Source organism: Carcharodon carcharias, chromosome 9 (assembly GCF_017639515.1).
Source record: "Carcharodon carcharias isolate sCarCar2 chromosome 9, sCarCar2.pri, whole genome shotgun sequence".
NCBI lineage: Eukaryota > Metazoa > Chordata > Chondrichthyes > Lamniformes > Lamnidae > Carcharodon > Carcharodon carcharias.
In genome coordinates, this window is record NC_054475.1 from 7,357,052 (window position 1) to 7,376,355 (window position 19,304).

General features: G+C 45.9%; 1 protein-coding gene across 1 annotated transcript; it reads right to left on the minus strand.

Moving 5' to 3' along the window:
* Positions 1-2,965: 2,965 nt before the first annotated feature.
* On the minus strand, positions 2,966-19,085 carry LOC121282011 (EF-hand and coiled-coil domain-containing protein 1-like). Its single transcript, XM_041195326.1, has 7 exons — positions 17,998-19,085; positions 11,514-11,710; positions 11,076-11,199; positions 7,563-7,731; positions 5,028-5,186; positions 3,603-3,672; positions 2,966-3,508 (listed from the first exon to the last, which is right to left on the minus strand). The coding sequence occupies exons 1-7, from the start codon at positions 19,083-19,085 to the stop codon at positions 3,378-3,380; spliced, it is 1,938 nt and encodes a 645-aa protein (XP_041051260.1). The 3' UTR covers positions 2,966-3,377.
* Positions 19,086-19,304: the final 219 nt, after the last annotated feature.

The window sequence follows — 19,304 nt, forward strand, 5'->3', positions numbered from 1 at the left end:
AATCATTCAATAATTTTAATTAAGCAATTGCTTTTTTTTTTAAACTTCAGCATAGTGAAGTTTTACTTCTTAAAAATAATTTGGAATATTTGGATAATTTTAATATCATTTTGAATTAAGGAGCTGAGTCCATTCAGAAAATCCTAATGAACTTGAAGGCAAGTTTGAAAGCCTTGGGCTGGAACCGTACTGTGCAGTGTTAACGCTCTTTGCCTATCATTTTTGTGGAAATGACAGTGACCAGAGGACACAAATTTAAAATAACTGGCAAAAGAATCAGAAATAAAATGTAAAGGTATCTGGCACACGCTCGAACAGAAAACTCTCTCAGGGCTACAGGGAAAGAACAGGAAATGGGGCTGATTGGATCGTTCTTTCAGCACAGACAAACTGGCCAAATGGACATCTCCTGTGCCGTTTTATTCAGAGGGTGTTCATATCAAATTCTGTGTTTTTTTTTCCATTCATTTCATGGGATGTGAACAAAATTGGCAAGGGCGGCATTTATTGCCCAGCCCTAACTGCCCTTGAGAAGGTGGTGGGGAGCCCCCTTCTTGAACCGCTGCAGTCCATAAGGGGTAGGTTCACCCACGGTGCCGCTCAGGGGAAAGTTCCAGGACTTTGACCCAGCGACAACGAAGGAATGGTCAGCTCACGCAGCCTGTAAGTCAGATGTAACCTGCCCCTTGCCATCAGTTCCAACAACACAAAGATATTGGGCCTTTGCCCGTTCATAGATGCAAAAGAATGTTCGTTTTGAGGAGGAAGTAAAGAGGCTTCAAGGGAATTTAGACAGGCTAATTGAGCGGACAAGGACATGGCAGACAGAACATAATGTGGAAAAATGTGAAGTTATTCACTTTAGTAGGAAAAACAGAAATGCAGAGTATTTGTTAAATGGTGATAGATTGGATAATGTTGACGTCCAAAGGGACCCGGGTGTCACTAAAAGCTAACTTGCAGGTGCAGCAAACAATCAAGAAGATAAATGGTATGTTGGACCTTACTGCAAGAGATGAGTATATGATTAAAGAAGTCTTGCTGCAATTGTATAGAAACTTGGTAAGACTGCACCTGGAGTAATGTGTATAGCTTTGCTCTCCTTACCTAAGGAAGGATATACCTGCCATTGAGAGTGCAACAAAGGTTCAGCAGACTGATTCCTGGTGGCAGGAGTGTCCTATGAGGAGAGACTAAGGAGACTGACCCATATTCTCCAGAGTTTAGAAGAATGAGAGGCGATCTCATTCAAACACAAAATTCTTACAGGGTCAACAGGGTAGATGCAGGGAGGATGTTCCCACTGGCTGGGGGTCTAGAACCAAGGAGACACAATCTCAGAATAAAGGACAGGCCACTTAGGAGGAGCATTTTCTTCACTCAGAAGGTGGTGAATCTTTGGAATTTTCTACCCAGAGGGCTGTGAAGGCTCAGTCATTGAGTATATTCAAGAAAGGGATCAATAGATTTCTAGATATTAAAGCTTTCAAAGGTTGCGGGCATAGTGTAAGAAAATGGCATTGAGATAGAAGATCAGCCAAGACCTAGCTGAGCGGCAGAGCAGGCCTGGGGGCCAGACTGCATACTCTTATTTCCTACGTTCCTAAAATAAACCAATGTTAAGCCAAAGGTAAAGATATTAGGAGGGGTGACCAAAAGTGTTGTCAAAGATGGGGGTTTCATGGAGGTTCTTGAAGGAAGGGAGAGAGTTGAAGGGCCAGAGGGATATTGGGAGGGAATTCCAGAGTGTGGGCCTTCACAGCTCAAGGCATGGCTTCCAAGTGTAGGATGAAGAGGGGGCAATAAAGGGACAATGCACAAGTAGATCTAGAGATTAAATTAATTTTTCCCCTATCAGATATATACTATTCTACTCAATAATAGATATGGGGAATAGGCCACTGACTAAACATTTATGTTCTATTGACTAAAGAGCTGAATGACAGTTTGGCCAGCTAGATTGACGGCAATATATGGATAAAGATAGACAAAGATGACTGAAAGTTATGTCAGTTCCTTAGGCCTGAATTTTCCGGTTGACGATTTGTGGGCGGGGCCAGCTCGCCGACAGGAAAATGACGCGGGACAACGTTGGGAGGAACCCCCGACATCATCCAGGTCCCTTTAAATTTTTAGGAAGGTGGGTGGACAGCGAAATCAGCTGTTCACCCGCCGACCTGTCAATGCCCAATTAAATCCATTTTTAAAAACTTTAATACATTTTGTGTGATATTTATTAACATGTCCCATCTCGTGTGACGTTGTCACATGAGGGGGACATGTTAATAATTTTTTAATTTTTCAATTTTTAAAGTTCTTTGGACTGTCAGTAATCTCCCTGAGGTACCACTTAGTCTCAGGGAGCAGAGCACATGCGTGAAAGAGCGCACTTTGACAGTTGGGGAATCCCTCCCCCTCTCCCACAGGAAGCACTTCCTGTCAGGCAGGCCGCTGGGCGGGACCTTAATTGGCCCGTCCACTCAAAATGGTGGCAGGTCCTGTTTCGGTGGCGGGGGTCAGCTGTCCGCCCGCCACTGAGCCGGTGGGGCCCGCATGCTCACCGAGGGCAAAATTCTGCCCTTAGTGACTGGACCCATGAGAACACCCTAAATAAGAAGCCACGTAGAACATGATTAGCTGAGGCCCATTTCGAGACTTGAGCACATAATCTCAAGTCTGATAAAAGTTCCAGCCAGTTCAAAGGGTGTGCAGAATTGTAAGAGTGTTGAATTGGGGTAGAAGAGCAAAGGGATCTGGAGGTGTCACCTTTAGAATGAGACAAGAAACCAAGGCATTATCTGTCTGTTCGGGTGGACATGCTAGATCCATCACACACTTTCTGAAGAAGGTGAGCAGGGAGTTTTCCCAAAGTCCTGGCAAACGATCATCTTGCAGCCACCACCACCGAAACAGGTTAACTGGCGATGCGCCATTTTGCTCTTTGTGGGATTTCTTTGTGCACAATCTGGTTACCATATTTGTCCATTTTAAGCAACAGGTTTCATTAGCTGTGGATTGCTGTAGAATGTCCCAAGAACCCCTAAGACCTTTCTGAATTAGATTGCCATTCTTAATTTGCTTTTTTGGGACTGCGAGCAAATTTACAGAATCTTTGCCCAGGAGGTAAAATGTGTTGGTCAGAGGCCATGGTAACACATAACTTCTAGTTTCAGGCATCCTGTGTACACGGTGTCCTGTGATCGAACAGCCTTTGATGTACAAGCACGAAAGAACAAAGCATTTTTGAGTGATGAATTTTCAATGGTTTCTGTCTATTAATGTTGGCCATATCCCAACCAATCACTTAAGACGGAAGGTTGAAGATCGCTGCTTCAGGTCATTTATTCCATTCAATGGCATCTGTCCACTTCCGTACATTAACATGATATCACAAGGGAGTTTTTCATGCCCTGTTGATTCTCTGTTTGCGATGAACCTTTGGTGAGTAACTCACAAGACAGCAGCTCTTTATGGAGAACACTCAACATGTCCAAGGAGCCCATTGTTCCTGTAAAACAGGGAGCAGAAGAAGTTGTTGGTGACAAGTTAAATCAGCTGATTGTCCCTCCTTTTGAAAATAATTCACGGTCGTGATTCCTTACCATGTCCAGCACTGTAACAGGAGTCCAGAGTGTTCATTAAGATTTTCCCCAACAAGCGTCTGGGAATGTTCTGTGCACAAGCAGAATAAAAATTGAGCATGAATTGGAGTGCAAGAAAGTGGTTGGAATCGGAAGGACAGCAAAGCACATAGCAGCGGCTTCAAGTGGTGACAATTAAACTAATCCACTCAACTACCCTGGAGTGTGTTGTCCACTTGAACAGGTGCATTCCCATATCCTGCCAGTCAGTCTGGGTGCCAGCCTGATACCCAGAGTAGCTGGTGGCACCAAAATAATGTAACTGTATGTTTGATTGGGCCTCTGGATGTGCAAAAGAGCCATAAGATCCACAGACTAAAAGGCCAATTCAACATCATTGCCAAAAGTTCCATCCCTCTTTGACAGAGAAAGGCTAGAGAGGCTATAGGCAACAGCTTAACCTGCGCGTGTATGGACATACATCATTTTCAACCATTGCTGTTCTCAAAACTGTCCTTCAAACCTTTCTGGGTTGTCTTACCAAAGGCCAAGCCTCTGGTGGCATGTAGACCAAAATACTGTTGCTGCTGGTAACAAGCAGGCACAATCCCATACCATGACATGGTGCAGCCACTCCCACAACACACGTGTGAATGAAACACCTGTGAAAATTTATTCCATTCAATGGCATCTGTCCATGACGGTATTTTGATGTACAGAGCCCAATTGAAAATACCCTGATATCAGGGCTCCTGTTTCTCAATACCTGCTTGAGATGATCAGATTTGAAAACGCCACATCCATGTCCCATAACCCACCCACCCCCCCCCCACCTAGTGAAAGAGGGCGAGTCACACAGGCTGAGCAATGGAACAGATCGGCCCTCACCTGTGAATGCCAGGATGGAATTGAGGAAACCTTGAACGCCCACATACCCACCCAGTCGCTCACTCCACCTCAGCACCACGGTCAGCGATTAACTCAAATATGGATGATCAGCCTAAAGCCCTACTGGCCTATTAAACGCACCTGAATGAGGTGTCGCTGCTACACGAGGTGCTGTCTGAACACAAGGTCAATCCCAAAATCTTGTACACCCAGCAAGGAACAGCGCTCACATTCCATGCATGTTCGTTAGTGGCTCTACATCTAGTTCCTGTGATCCATTCCTTATGGGCACAGCTCCTTGGAGTGTGTGCCATCAGATGTAACATAAACTGGTTTGAATTTTACCAGGTGTCACGTTCAAAGAGAACCACTGACATAGAGACGAGCATCATTGCTATCTTACACATGTTCAGACAGAACCTGACAGATAGGTCAGCTCTGATGACAGTCCTTCAAAAACACCCATAGGTTTGAATCTAATCCAACAGTCATGCATTCAATCCTCTAACAATGCGGTTTAAAAATAGGTATTCACCCGAGAAGGTTAGAAATAATTACCAGCACTCGCAGCTGCTGTAGAAGCTGTAGTACATCGGTCAGCTTCTCCTCAATCAGCGAAAGTCGCACACGATCTGTTTCAACCATCTGCAGCTCCATCCTCAACATTTCCACCTCTTCCCCTTTCAGCTGAAGCTCCTTTGTCATTGAACATGTCCACTGGAAAACAAGGTAGAGTTCACACTGAGACTTTAGTAGCCTGAGGAAAGAATTACATTCTTATAGCACCTATTATTATGACCTCGGGATGTCCCAAAGCGCTTTACAGCCACAGAGGTACTTTTTGGAAGTGTAGTCACTGTTATGATGTAGGAAATGTGGCAGCCAATTGGTACACAGCAAGATCCTACATATAGCAATGAGATAGTAACCAGATCATCTGTTTTTAAGGATGAGGATTGAGGGATAAATATTGATTTAAACTTTGTGGGGATCTCCCCTGCTCTTCTTTGAAATAGTTCCTCTGATTTGAAAGGGCAGAAGTTTTACATTTTATCTGAAAGACAAAAAAACCATTACAAGCACAAACTGCCTCCGGAATGTCCTTTTATATAATTCCACGCTTCCCTGTGGCAGGGTTATTCAACTTATTTATTTTCTCCCCTCCACCTTTAAGAGTTCCCATGTTATGCAATATTCACAGCTTTGACAAACAACTTGACCCTCTACCCAGCCCCTGGAGGTTGCTGGGATACCTGTCGGGAACTAAAATTCACCGCAAAGTGAGTTCCAGCTTTCCGCTATAGGGATTTGTCAAATCAGCTGGGAAAAAATATCAGAGGCCACAACACTCCAGACCACTCTGGTGTATCTCCTCATTGGAAGGTTACAGATTCATAATAGCTGAAGTCTAGAAATGGGCTTCTCCTCCTCCTCCATCCAAGAAGCAGGATGAGCAAGCAGACAATCGGAAGCTGGAGTGTTGTGGGGAGACGGGAAAGGAAGCCTTCAGCAGCACGGGGAATCCAAGCACTGACAGGCGGAAAGCGGAAAGCTGAGTCAACAGCATCTCCCATTAACACGGAGACTCCTGTTCCCGAGAGGAACTGTGTCCTCCTTGGAACTACGCCCCCGCAAAACGCAGCTGTCTGGGTTTGAATCCGACGCCTCGAGCTCCCAGGAAGTGACCAGGATACATTCCCAGAAACCAGACACAACCTAAGGCAGCTGTGCTTTGCAGGGCTGGGTTACGTAATGTGATGGAAGCTGTTCTGAACATCGGTTCATTTTGTGTTTTGAAGTAAATCTCAATAGTTCCTGGTGTTGACTTAAGTTAACCAAACAAAGCAGGAATTTGGGTGCGTAAAACTTGTTTGGCTCGTGCTGAGTCCTGTCTAAACGAGAGCTGCCTCAACAACAATAACAACTTGCATTTAAGATAAAAACATCCGAACATTTTTCACTGAGGCATAATCAAATTTTGAACATGAGCCGAAAGGAGAGGCAGCCAAAAGAGATAGGTTTCGAGAAACGTTTTACAGCAGGGTGAAGAGTTGGAGGGGTTGAAGGACAGATTTCCCTCCTGTGGGGCCTGGATGGCTGAACGTTCAGTGGGGTGAAGGGATGTAAGTGGGGGGGTGGGGCTTGCAACAAGCCTGCTCTTCTGAATCTTAAAAGGGAGACTCTTTCCCCTCCCTTTAGGCCATTACCTCTGCTTTGAGGATCTTTGGCTTGTGAAGCGGCTTTTATGAAATTTAGGAACCTCTGCCCCTTTAGCTTTGGTGCCCTCACCTTCTGATGTCCCATTGCAGTACCCGCCATCTCTTCCTCCCTGGTAGCAACGGGCCCTCTTCATGCGGCAGGAGACCTGCCCAACTCAAAAATAAAAATACCGGGAAAAACTCAACAGGTCTGACAGCATCTGCAGAGAGGAATACAGTTAACGTTTCGAGTTCAACAGAACCTCAACCCAGCTCGGGTTAGGACCACGGCATCAGACAGAAGTCCATGTCTTAACTGTCTGTCGGTGGAAAGAGCTGCCGGAGAGTAATATTTAGCCTTGTGGCTTTACCGTCTTTTCACTTTGAGTTTGGATTAGTCTCATTGCTCTTCTCTACACCTTCAGTATTTGTATGTTTTTATTTTGTGACGATCAGAATTGGACACAACACTATGAACACAAGTAAGTCTTTCCTCACCATCCTATCCTGACGACACACTTGGTCTGCAGCCCATCACACTCTGCCCGAAAACATTCTAATTGTGACCTCCATACCCTATAATCTACACGCAGTTTGAGGGCTATGAAAGCACTTTCAAATGCCTGTGAGCTACATAAAAAATAGCTTTTACTCCAGTTGACTAAGTTGAAAATGCTTATTCTCTAGAGCCATGGAAAAAGCCAAGTTTATTTCTGAAAGTTTCCCACAGTATGAAAACTGTCCTAATGATTCAGGAGTCTGGAAGTGATTCTAAACTTTAAGTCTTGTGGAGAGGGGGCAAGAAGAGAACGTTTTACTAATCAGCAGTGTATAGTACAAGGCTGTAATTTTTGATTTGCACCCTTTGGTCGACTTTCATGATTATCATTCCTACCTTCTCTGTCTCAGTCTGGAGCTCTGTCACTTGTTTCTCCTTGTTCTTCAGCTGTACTGAGAGTTCCTGTTCTCTTTCCATCCATATTGGGGGGACGATGGAACCACTCTCCTTGTTAGCACAGCTGCAGTTGTGAGACAGTAGTGGTTGTAATGTACTACTACGGCACCTATAGGATCTGACAAGAATTTAAAATAAATCCTAAATAAAAGGTACCAACCCCCAAAAATCCGCTAAATTGTAAGTATCCCCACTCAGCTGTTGCTTGGTAAAGGGAGTTAATATAATGTGAGTGATTAACGTGGATATTGAACAAATACTAGAAACAATGCAAAGAGTTAAGTGGACTCAATGGTTTTAAAGACAAAACGTCTTTCACAACCTCAGGATGTCTCAAGTGTTTTAGAGCCAATAAAGTGCTGTTTAGAGTGTAGTGTGAGATAATCTGGCTTTACAGACGTTAGTTGAGGCATTAATATTGGAAAGAATGGTAAGGTTTCTTTGAAAGAGTGCTATGGGGAACTTTTATGACCATCGAAGGTGGGGGGAAAATAGTCTTTAAGCTGCTCCTGAACTGCTGACAGCTATTGGTTAGGATTGTTAAACACGGACAGTGATGAATAAGGCAATTTAGCTTCCATCAAGTGTGCAATTTATAATTTTCTGGTAAGTAAGAGCTATTTATCTTCTGTGGCGAGAATGATTCTTGAGATTTATTGCAATTGTGGTGTCAGGGTGGGAGAAGAAGAAAATGCCTGAGGAGCTTGGTGTAACGTGATAGACTGTTTATGAAGTAATGTCGTAACTTACAGCAGAAACCGCAAACTAGCGTTTTAAAGTATAGTGGGCTGCTTCTGAAACCTGTGTGGATGGCAGCGGTGTCAAGAAAGCAGCTCACCACCTTCTCAAGGTCAATTAGGGATGGGCAATAAATGCTGACTTAGCCAGTGACGCCCACATCCCATGAACGAAATAAAAACAACCCCCAAAACTTACTTTGCCGTCCAGCCCGGGTCTTAGGCTCTGTCATGGTGATGCAGGGACTGGAGAGCTGCTGGCCAGCAGGACTTTACAGAAAAGCTTTGACTTTGCACTTACCCCTGCAACTGCAGAGTAATGTACAGTGATTTCACTCAGCATTGCAACTGCAGAGTAATGTACAGTGATTTCACTCAGCATTGCAACTGCAGAGTAATGTACAGTGATTTCACTCAGCATTGCAACTGCAGAGTAATGTACAGTGATTTCACTCAGCATTGCAACTGCAGAGTAATGTACAGTGATTTCACTCAGCATTGCAACTGCAGAGTAATGTACAGTGATTTCACTCAGCATTGCAACTGCAGAGTAATGTACAGTGATTTCACTCAGCGTTGCAACTGCAGAGTAATGTACAGTGATTTCACTCAGCATTGCAACTGCAGAGTAATGTACAGTGAGTTCACTCAGCGTTGCAACTGCAGAGTAATGTACAGTGATTTCACTCAGCATTGCAACTGCAGAGTAATGTACAGTGATTTCACTCAGCATTGCAACTGCAGAGTAATGTATAGTGATTTCACTCAGCATTGCAACTGCAGAGTAATGTACAGTGATTTCACTCAGCATTGCAACTGCAGAGTGATGTACAGTGATTTCACTCAGCATTGCAACTGCAGAGTGATGTACAGTGATTTCACTCAGCATTGCAACTGCAGAGTAATGTACAGTGATTTCACTCAGCATTGCTACTGCAGAGTAATGTACAGTGATTTCACTCAGCATTGATACTGCAAAGTAATGTTCTTTACGCACAGAGGCCATTATTCCAGCCTAACAAAATTCTGTTCAGCCCGATATGCACTGGGGGCATGGAGGGTGTCCTCTGTTGCCACATTGTACTCAGGAAGACTATTCTGGTTTAAAAATATTACCTGAAACATGGGCCGACACCAGGAAAAGTGGGATGAGAATTTCCAGAGAAAGGCCGGGTCATTTCGGATGTTAGGATTTCCATCCCGCCTTCCAAAGAGTCAGCAGGGGACGCATCCCCACTGACTCCAAGTCACGTCCAAATGAGCGTCATCTGCTGCAGGTGGGATTTCCGCGCCTCCCTCAGGAGGAAGTGCTGCCTTAGGAAGCTGTCAGCCAGCAGTTCTCTAGTTCCTGCAGGTTCAGGAGCTGCAGTGGACAGAAGAGGGAGTGCTTCAACATGACAGAGCCTAAGTCCAGGAACCGGGCAGCAAAGTAAGTATTGGGTTTTTTCTTTTATTTGTTCACAGGATGTGGACATCGCTGTCTGGGCCAAAATTTATTGCCCATCCCTAATTGCCCTTGGGAAGGTGGTGGTGAGCTGCCTTCTTGAACTGCTGCAGTCCATGTGGTGTAGGTACACCCACAGTGCTGTTAGGAAGAGTGTTCCAAGATTTTGACCCAGCGATAGTGAAGGAACAGTGATATATTTCCAAGTCAGGGTGGTGTGCGGCTTGGAGGGGAACTTCCAGTTGGTGGTGCTCCCATGTGTCTGCTGCCCTTGTCCTTCTAGATGGTGGTGGTCGAGAGTTTGGAAGATCCTGTCTAAGGAGCCTTGGTAAATTCCTGGAGTGCGTCTTGTAGATTGGACATACTGCTGCCACTGTGCGTTGGTGGTGGAGGGAGTGAATATTTGTGGATGTGGTGCCAATCAAGTGGGCTGATTTGTCCTGGATGGTGTCAAGCTTCTTGAGTGCTGTGGGAGCTGCACTCATCCAGGCAAATGGAGAGTATTCCATTACACTCCTGACCTGTGCCTTGTAGATGGTGGACAGGCTTTGGGGAGTCAGGAGATGAGTTACTCACTGCAGGATTCCTAACCTCCGACCGGGGTAGCGAAGGCCTGGTGGGGGTTTGGAAAGGGGGCAATTGGAGTATCAGGGGAGAAGCTCGGGAGAGCGGTCCAGCAGCGACTGGACCTTAAGAGTAGGGACACACAAAATCAGAAGGGGGCTTCTGATTTCTATTGGAGGCCCCCCCCACCACCACCACCCACCTTACTGCCAAGGCCTAAGCCTGTTCATGTTCAGGCTTCCCCCATGCCAGGGTAACTCCTCCTGCCAGCCTCCTCCTCAATTAAAAATTGAGGCTGGGTGGGAAACAGCCCTTAAGTGGCCCATAACTGGCTTAAGGGCCTTAACTGGAGCAAGGATGGGCAGCCTGTCCCAGCGTGAAATTGCTGCGAGGTCGGTGTGGGCGTCGATCAGAGGAATCCCGTTCCGTCAATTTCACCCCCACCCCACCAAAAGAAACACCAGTGCGGTAACATGAAATTCAGGCCAAGGGAGTGGCATTCCCCTTTACCGATAGTCAGGTAGAGCCTTACTGCCCCCAATGTGAACTACACAAGGTCAATGTTGGTGCAACTGAACGCAGGAACACAAGACATGTGGGCTCTGACTGTCTCCATGGGTGGAAAATCATGGATTGCAAGGAACAGAGGAGGATGACTGTTAAGGTCAGAGAGTTGCCCCTTGATAGATCTGTCAGAACCTTACTCACCCTTCCCCACTGCCGCTATCCTTGTTCAGTTCCATCATCTGACATGGTCGGTCCTGCGTACATCTCTCTTCCTCCTCATCAGAAGCAGCTCGCCCCTCGACTGCTCTGAGTAAACGCCCCTCATCTGTGGAAAAACAGGTTAGGGCAGGCGCTCGCTGAAGGCTAACAGACTTGATCATAGTAAAAGTTTCAGAAAGTACTGGATTTAATGCTGTTACGGTCCATGGAAAAATTATTTGAAGCAGCGATCAGTGACAGCAGCAACCATGTCTTGCTGCATCAGCTGCTTGTATAGAGATGTCCTCAAAGATTTTATGCACCCGGTGTCTATTAGAGCAGAAGATTCTGGTGGTGGGAGTTTCCATAGATATTTTTTCAACAAGTTTACCTGATGCAGGTTTCTTTACCCCCCCCCCCCCCCCCCAAAATTGAAATTACCTTCATTACAGGAAGGGTTTCCATTGTGCCAGCTGCATTCCCTGCTTTCAGAGACAGAATCAGCTTTGCCGGTTGGTGGGCTCCGTGTTTGTTGGCAGGAGGGATTCCAGTCACTCTGACTAGAGCGGCAATATTTCTGGAAGGGCTGAGAGCTGTTCAGTAAAGCTGGGGCCTTCTTGCCTTGACCTTCTTGTGATCTTGATTAAAAACAAGTTAAGGCACTTGTTAGTATTGGCAGGTCAATACTGGTGGGTGGGTGGAGGAGTGAGGAGAGGTGTTACTTCACATTGAATCCAAATATCACGTCATCTCTGCCAACTTTGAAGCTGGCTACACTGAACTCACTTGCCAAAATCGGTTGTGGCAATTTTATTTACATTTTCTTGGGATATGGGCAATATGGACAAGGCCACATTTACTGGCCATTCCTAGCTGTCCTGGGGTGGTGGTGGTGAGCCGTCTTCTTGAACTCCTGCATTCACAGCAATTTTTTTCAACGGAATGATTATGTAGAGGGGATTTTGGAGTTATCACACAAAAGTGAGATTGGTGTGGTGTGTAGGTTCAGATCAAGGAAGCTCCCCTCCTCGTAGGACACTGGTGAACCAGTTGGGTTTTTCTCACCAACCTAGTTTTTTTCTGACTGTAACTCACAAATGATCAAATGGAATGAATTCAATTCCATGTTTTGTTATGGTTAGATTTGAACTCTTCACAGTGAGAGCAATCAGCCAACTGTATGAAAGACCATTTCTGGACCATTATTTCTTTATACGCTATTCCCATCTAGATTCCATGAAACATTGTGTGAGTGCTTTGATTTCTTTGAACTGCAGTTCCCATTGGCAGCATCGGTGAATTTCCCAGAAGGAATCCCCATGTGTGTGTGAGCTCTTTAGAGGAGAAGATTGAACTGGGAAAAAAAGGTCAGGGTGGCCAGGCTAGATCGGAGATATTCTGTGCCTATTTGGCAGAACACAACTGTATCTATGAGCAGTTGGCGCACATTCCATCCAAGATTAATACGTGCAGAGACTCCAACCCGTAGTTTGTAACTTAACACCTCATAACATCAATGTGATGTGTCAAATGTCATCCTGACACTTCTTTGGAAGCGCTCCAACCACAATGATGCTCTATCTCAGAACATGTGCCAGCTTGGCTCATTGGGCAACACCCATCAATCATGGCAGCAGACGTTGTCTCACCTAGCTAGCACCAGCCGGAGTTGGGGGTGGGTCGATGGGTGGGGAGAATAGTGTCGGGAGGGGTGGGGGTGGAGTAGATTGGTCTTTACAGACACTGAGTTGGCACAATCCAAGATCGACCATCTATTGCAATGAAATCCGCAGCTAAGCCTAGGATAGCCCATGATGGCCATATCCTCTGACCTGCTTCTACCTCTTCCCAGACAAGCTGCAATGCTGATCTTTGGGACAACGCTCTTTGCTGCCACCTCATGTAGTACCATTTCCACTTCAGCAGCCCCCAAACAGGAATCAGATGCTGACCATCACTTGCTTTCAGACCCCACCCGCATATAATGTTTCTTTCCTCTCCATTTTTGCCAGTCTTTTTCCGCTCTCTCCTCTTTCAGCATCAGGAAAGGCTACCCCAATGGTTTGCGAGGCCTCTTATCCCCTCTTACTTTGCAACTTTCTTTTATTATCCATGCCCTTTAAAAAAAAAGAAAATTGCATTCACCACAATTTTCTGTTCCCTGAACAGGTCCAAATCTGCACCCAGGGCTGTGAAGAATTATGCACATGAACAGTCCCAGGAAAGTTGCAAATTCTTCACACATTACCATTACCATCTTAATCATTATGAACTGAACTGTACCAAGGTGCACACATCAGGCAACTTGTGTTCAGTTTACAACACATTAAGATGGGTTAGGACAAAGAAGGCTCTTTGCTCCTTTGGACACATCCTTTCAAATACAAAGTTTCCTACTATAGTATCTAGCTGCTTTTTAAATGAGTCCTGTATCCTGCTCTTAACCCTTCTTCTGGCAACTTGTTCCAACTGTAGACTATATTCTGCATTAAGAAATTTGGTGCTTCAGAGAACTACTTTCATTTGTGTGTACAGGACAGAACGGAGTAACAATATTCCTTTCTCCATGTGAGAATTCTTTCACTTACAAAATGTCACACATATGGACAAAGATGTGAATAAGCAATAATTGCGTAGCAAAACACAACAATGACTCTGATTTCTGTTGCTTTGGCTTCGCTCCCTTGAGGGGGCACAGGAGGATATTTCATTTTCGCTCGATTGCTTTGTCCTATGAAGTGAGCAGTATATTTACTCTGTTCTCTATTGTGTATCTCAGCTGTCTGGTTGTGCTGACATGAGCAGATGATCTATGCCCCCTAATAAGAGTGTTACAAGTTGCTGTGGTTTCAAGTCTAACCAGCAGTTTAGAGATGGCTGATGGCAGCAAAAACCTACTGCAAAACACTCAGCAAGCCCAGACCACTTCACTCATCTTACCAAATACATGAGCTCACTGTGGGTACAGTAATTGTTCATGGGGTTATGAAGAAATTGTGACCGTTTTATCAGCTGTCTTGTCCAAAGACGGATCACAATGTAGACTGATTGCTAATTAGTCCCTTTCTGTCAGGAGCAGATTCCCTACACCCACCTATTGCATCATTTCAGTTCTATTCTGCTCACCTACACTTCACATTTTTCCGTTCAATTTGGTCCATTCTGTTACGCTCTTTTCCATTACACATTATCCTACAGTCTAACATCACTATAACATGTACTTGATCATTAATACATTGCTGTTTGTGAGACCTTGCTGATTGCAATTTAGCTGCTGCGTTTCTTCTATTAGTGGCGACAGTTAAAGTATTCAATTGGGTGAAAAATAGTTTGGGAAGTTGCAAAAGGAGCTATTATATAAATTCAGGTTTTTTTCCCCACTCTTTTATCCATTTTACTTCACTCCACTGGACTGAAATGCCTCCACTCCATTCCGCACCACAGGAGTGAGTTTCTGTGGGGGTTTCTCTTGTTTGGCCACCATAACTTCAGAAGAGCCTGCATGAAGGACTGTAGATATTGCACAATCCCTCGGATCTGTGTCCCCAACGATCAGCGGCCTCACTGGTCGAGTGGCCGCTGGCAAATCCTAAAAACCACAGGAACACACTGGAAGCAACAAATGATGCTTTGCTGCACTCTGTACCTTACCACCTCCAGAGCTGCAATCTGTGCTTTTAGGGAGGTGGGGGCATCAGCTGCTGTTTCCCGGCTGTTCATCTTGGGTTCTGCTGACGATTCCATTGAAAATGCCACTGGCTTCATTGGTGCTCCAATGTTGTTGCTCAAAAGACTCAGGCCACACCTGTCAGTTGCCACATATCCCCAAAGAGTGGTCTCAGCTTGCAAGTTGGTATAATGTTCCTCAAACATCCTTCATTTTGAGAAGGAGCTTTTGTTTTAAAGCTAATTTTATTTCTTTACAATTTAAGGTGAAATGAGGAGTGATCTGTTTGTTGGAACGAGCGGCATTAATTAGCGCCTTTCAGATGACATTATATAGAATCGGAGTCAGATGGAGTTGGAAAACATGTGAGAGAGGAGACTTGTTACCTCTGAAAGCATTTTGTTCAAATATTACCTAACCCTAAGTGTATTCAAGTCCAATTCCTTTGTCCATTATTTTTGAGAGAGATGTTGGCCCATTTAGCACAAAACCACATTACGTATTACTCCTATAATCTCCCTTCCCTGTTATTTTCAGAATAGGACAGCTCTTGTACGGGTAATAAAATTTCAAGCTGTTTTGTTATTCTCTTCCACCCTTTAAATAAACCAGAAGCATAAGTAGTAAACGTTTTTTTTAGGGCACTATTGGGTTAATAATAAGAAAACATGTCTTCAGAGCAAAAAAGGATCAAATGCTTCTTGATCCTGAGCACGACAAATAACGACAAATAGGTCAGTAAAAACATTCAGGCAAAGATTGCTTAGTACAGTTTGTACAAGTTGCAACACCAGGCTGCCCCCAGTACATTTATAAGTAAATTGAGCTGTGATGTGCAAACACTAGAAAGTAAGTTCAGAACTGTTTCCATTTTTAAGGTACAAAATTTGACAATGTCTGGTCTTGCCAACAGTAAGATCCAAGAGAAAAAAACAAAAAAACTGCGGATGCCCGAAATCCAAAACAAAAACAGAATTACCTGGAAAAACTCAGCAGCATCGGCGGAGAAGAAAAGAGTTGACGTTTCGAGTCCTCATGACCCTCCAAGAGAATGAGGCTCCAAATTGTATTAGCCCTGAGAAGGATGTTCTAGATGCACTGCATACACAGCTGACACAGAAATCTCTATGTTTCAATGTGTGCAGCTTGGGGGCTGGCAGTGGTGGGTGGTGGGGGGGCAGGGGGACAGTCACTTGGATCAGTGACTGAGAGAAGTTAGTCTGTCAAATGAGCTTTCCCTTGAGGATCAGAAGTTGATGAAGTTAATAAGGGCAAGTCACTGCCTTGGAGGTCTAAGTTCACAAAAAGATCGTATAGTCTTGGCAGGGATTAGTTAAGATGGGGTAGCAATAGTGCCCATCAATCCTGGCAGAATCTGCCTTCACAAGGAAACTAAGCAGATTAGATTCATAGTAAATGATTAACTTTTTAATTTAAATAGGCAATGGGGATGCAAAACAGACTTAAACAACATTACCTTCTATTAGGCAGAGTATTGACACAGCTGGTATTCAGAAAGATGGCACAGTTGGCATTTCATATGGCATTATGCCATATTCATTGAATGAAGGGATTGTATTTGCAACTTCCCACACGGCTTAAGATTTCCTCTGCTCAAAAAGAGAGCAGAATGATTTAAATATCCTCTTCCAATTGAGTACTCTGGCTACAATGTCTAAAGGATGAAATTCAGTAGCACTTCCCAAACCTGCAACATTCACCACCAAAATGGACAAAAGCAGCAGGTGCATGGTAACAACATCAGCTTCAAGTCATACGCCAACCCAACTTTGACATACATCACCAGTCCTTAGCAATAGTTGAGTAAAATTCCTGGAATTCACTACCTAACAGCACTGGGGAAGTATATTCCCCACAGTGGATACAGCACAACGTATTCCCCACAGTGGATACAGCACAACGTATTCCCCACAGTGGATACAGCACAACGTATTCCCCACAGTGGATACAGCACAACGTATTCCCCACAGTGGATACAGCACAACGTATTCCCCACAGTGGATACAGCACAGTATATACACTCAGACACTTCCTCATGGTAATTTCTTTTAGTGAAATCAGAAACTCATTACACTTTACAACACTTACACAATTATTAGAAATAGGAAAAATAAGAAATCTTCCCTCTCGTGTCTGCAATGACATAGTGCCAAGTCGGGATCACTCCTCTGCCCTGGCTGTTGTCTGTCATTACACCTTGGTGCAGATGGGGCTGCAGGGAGATGATTCAAACTAAATATAGGTCTGAAATCTTTACTGCCAAAATAAATAACTTTCATCCCAAGTATCTGGGCTAGATTTCAAGCAAAACCTCTATCAGGTTAAAGTCAATGTTATCTACCATGCTTTATCATCAATTACTTGCTCCTAACTACACGAGGCCCTGATGTCATTTGAAAACTAGACCAGCAATAGATTGGAGAATGGATATGACTTAGCTTGCTATTCATCAATTGGGACATGCTTCTTGATGCATAATAAATGATTTGAATTATTTAAATTAATGATCTAATGGGAGAGGCGGTGGTGGAGTGATAATGTCACTGGGCTCAGAAGCCCAGGCTAATGCCATGGTGACACAGTAACTGACGAAATTTAAAATTCAATTAATTCATCTGGAATTGAAAACTAGCCTCAGTGACTGTGACAATGAAACTATCATGGATTGTTGTAAAAATCACATTTGGTTCACCCAATGTCCTTTAGGGAAGGAAATCTGGCGTCCTTACCCGATCTGAACTACACGTGACTCCAGACCCACAGCAATAATCTTTCAGTTGAAACCAATTAAACCAAATCAACAAAATGAGGTCAAATCAAGCACAGCCCCTAATTCAGGTCAGCTGTAAAACCAAGAACAAAATTTAAAGGAGCCTTACAAACTTTAAATCAAAATGTGATTAAAAGGGTCAACAAAACACCCCAGTCCCCGCGGTGCCCACCGGGCACGGAAAGAGTGCCAGCAGACACCGTGTGCTCCCTCTCCAGGGACATCCGGCCACGAACGTAGCCGCGGAAGAGGGACAAACAATCGGGCGGGACTCTCCCGTCGATCGCCCGCTGCCTGGACCAACTTGGCCAGGCCCACAGCAATGTGGTTGACTCTTAGCTGCCCTCTGAAATGGCCTAGCAAGCTGCACAAGGACAATTGGTAATGGACAACAAATGCTGGTCTCGCCAGTGACGCCCCCATCCCCATGTAAGATTTTTTTTTAAAAATTCAATTAATTCACTGACCTGCATCGCTCCAGCTCTTGTTCCAGCTCCTGGATTCTGCTTTGCAGTTCTGGGATCTGCTTAGCTCTGCTTTCCAGCTCCTTCACCTTCTCCATGCCCTCCAGGATAGCTGCCCTCGCTCGCTCTGCCTTCTTTCTGACCAGGGCATTGCCAGCTTTGAGTGCCGAGGCGGAGTGCTCCCACTGCACCAACAAACCGTGAGCGGCTCGCAGTTCCTCCTCCAGCTCCTGGTTAAAGCGCATCGCCTCGTCGATCTGCCCATCCCTGGAGGACCTGATCAACTCCAGCTCCCGGACCAAGCTCTGGAACCCCCGGCAGCTCTGCCTGGCTGAGCAGCGGCCCTCCCCGGACCTGGCTCTCCTCTCCCTCGGCCAGCTGCTCCGGCCACTCGGGCCGCCGACCTTCTGCAGCCCCACCTGCAGCGCCAGGCAGCGGGCGTCGCTGCTCTGGAGGGCACCGCGGAGATCCTCCACCAGCTCCCGCAGGCTGGCGTTCTCCAGCTCCAGCTCCAGCGGGGGGGCGGCGGCGGCGGCGGCAGCAGCAGCGGCGGGGGCGCCGCGACCCTGCGGCGCGCCGGCGGTGGGTCGCGGCCGCCAGCCCTGGGCGGAGAGGTCGAAGGAGACGCATTGCTGCTGCTGCTGCTGCTTCCTCCTCCTCCGGCGGCGGCGGGGGCACCGGAGGCGGATCTGCCTCTCGATGTGCTCGGTCTCCTCCCCCACCGGCAGCCGGCCCGGCCCCTCCTCGCCCCGCTGCTGGAAATGCTCGCACAGCCGGGCGTGGAACTGGCGGAAGGTCAGCTCGGCCGGCAGTCCGGCCAGCAAGCCGGCGGGCGCCCCGTTCTCCGGCAGCCCCAGCACCGAGCAGAGCCGGCGGAAGTCCTCCCCCGAGATCAGCCCGTCCCCTTCGCCGTCCAGGTGGTGGAAGGTCTCCTGTAGGTACTGGTCCACCCCCGTGGCCAGGACCACCACCTCGTTGTCCACCTGCCCGCCCTCGCCCTCGCCCTCCGGACCCAAGTGGTGGGACAGGGCGCTGACCAGCCAGGCGGTTCTCCGGACAGGGCGAGCGGCCGGTTCAGAACAGCCCAACATAGCCAAAAAGAGAGAGAGAGAGGAAAAAAAAGGTAAAATTCCAAAAAAACCCCAAAAAAAGGATAAATTCCGATTTTTAAAATTCTCAGGAACTTTTCAAAGTTTTCAGCTCTCGATCCTCCGCAGAATAAATTCGGATTGTGCAAAATATTGTCCCCCAGCTAATGGAGGTTGAGGGTTAAAATTGGAATTTGATCCAATGTCACAGCCCAATTGTTT

Coding starts and splice junctions, on each gene's coding strand:
- LOC121282011 (XM_041195326.1), bottom strand. CDS start 19,085: ATGTTGGGCTGTTCTGAACCGGCCGCTCGCCCTGTCCGGAGAACCGCC. Junction 11,711..17,997: donor CAAGAGCTGGAGCGATGCAG/GTCAGTGAATTA, acceptor TTTTTAATCAAG/ATCACAAGAAGGTCAAGGCA. Junction 5,187..7,562: donor TCCAGACTGAGACAGAGAAG/GTAGGAATGATA, acceptor CTTGTTTTCCAG/TGGACATGTTCAATGACAAA.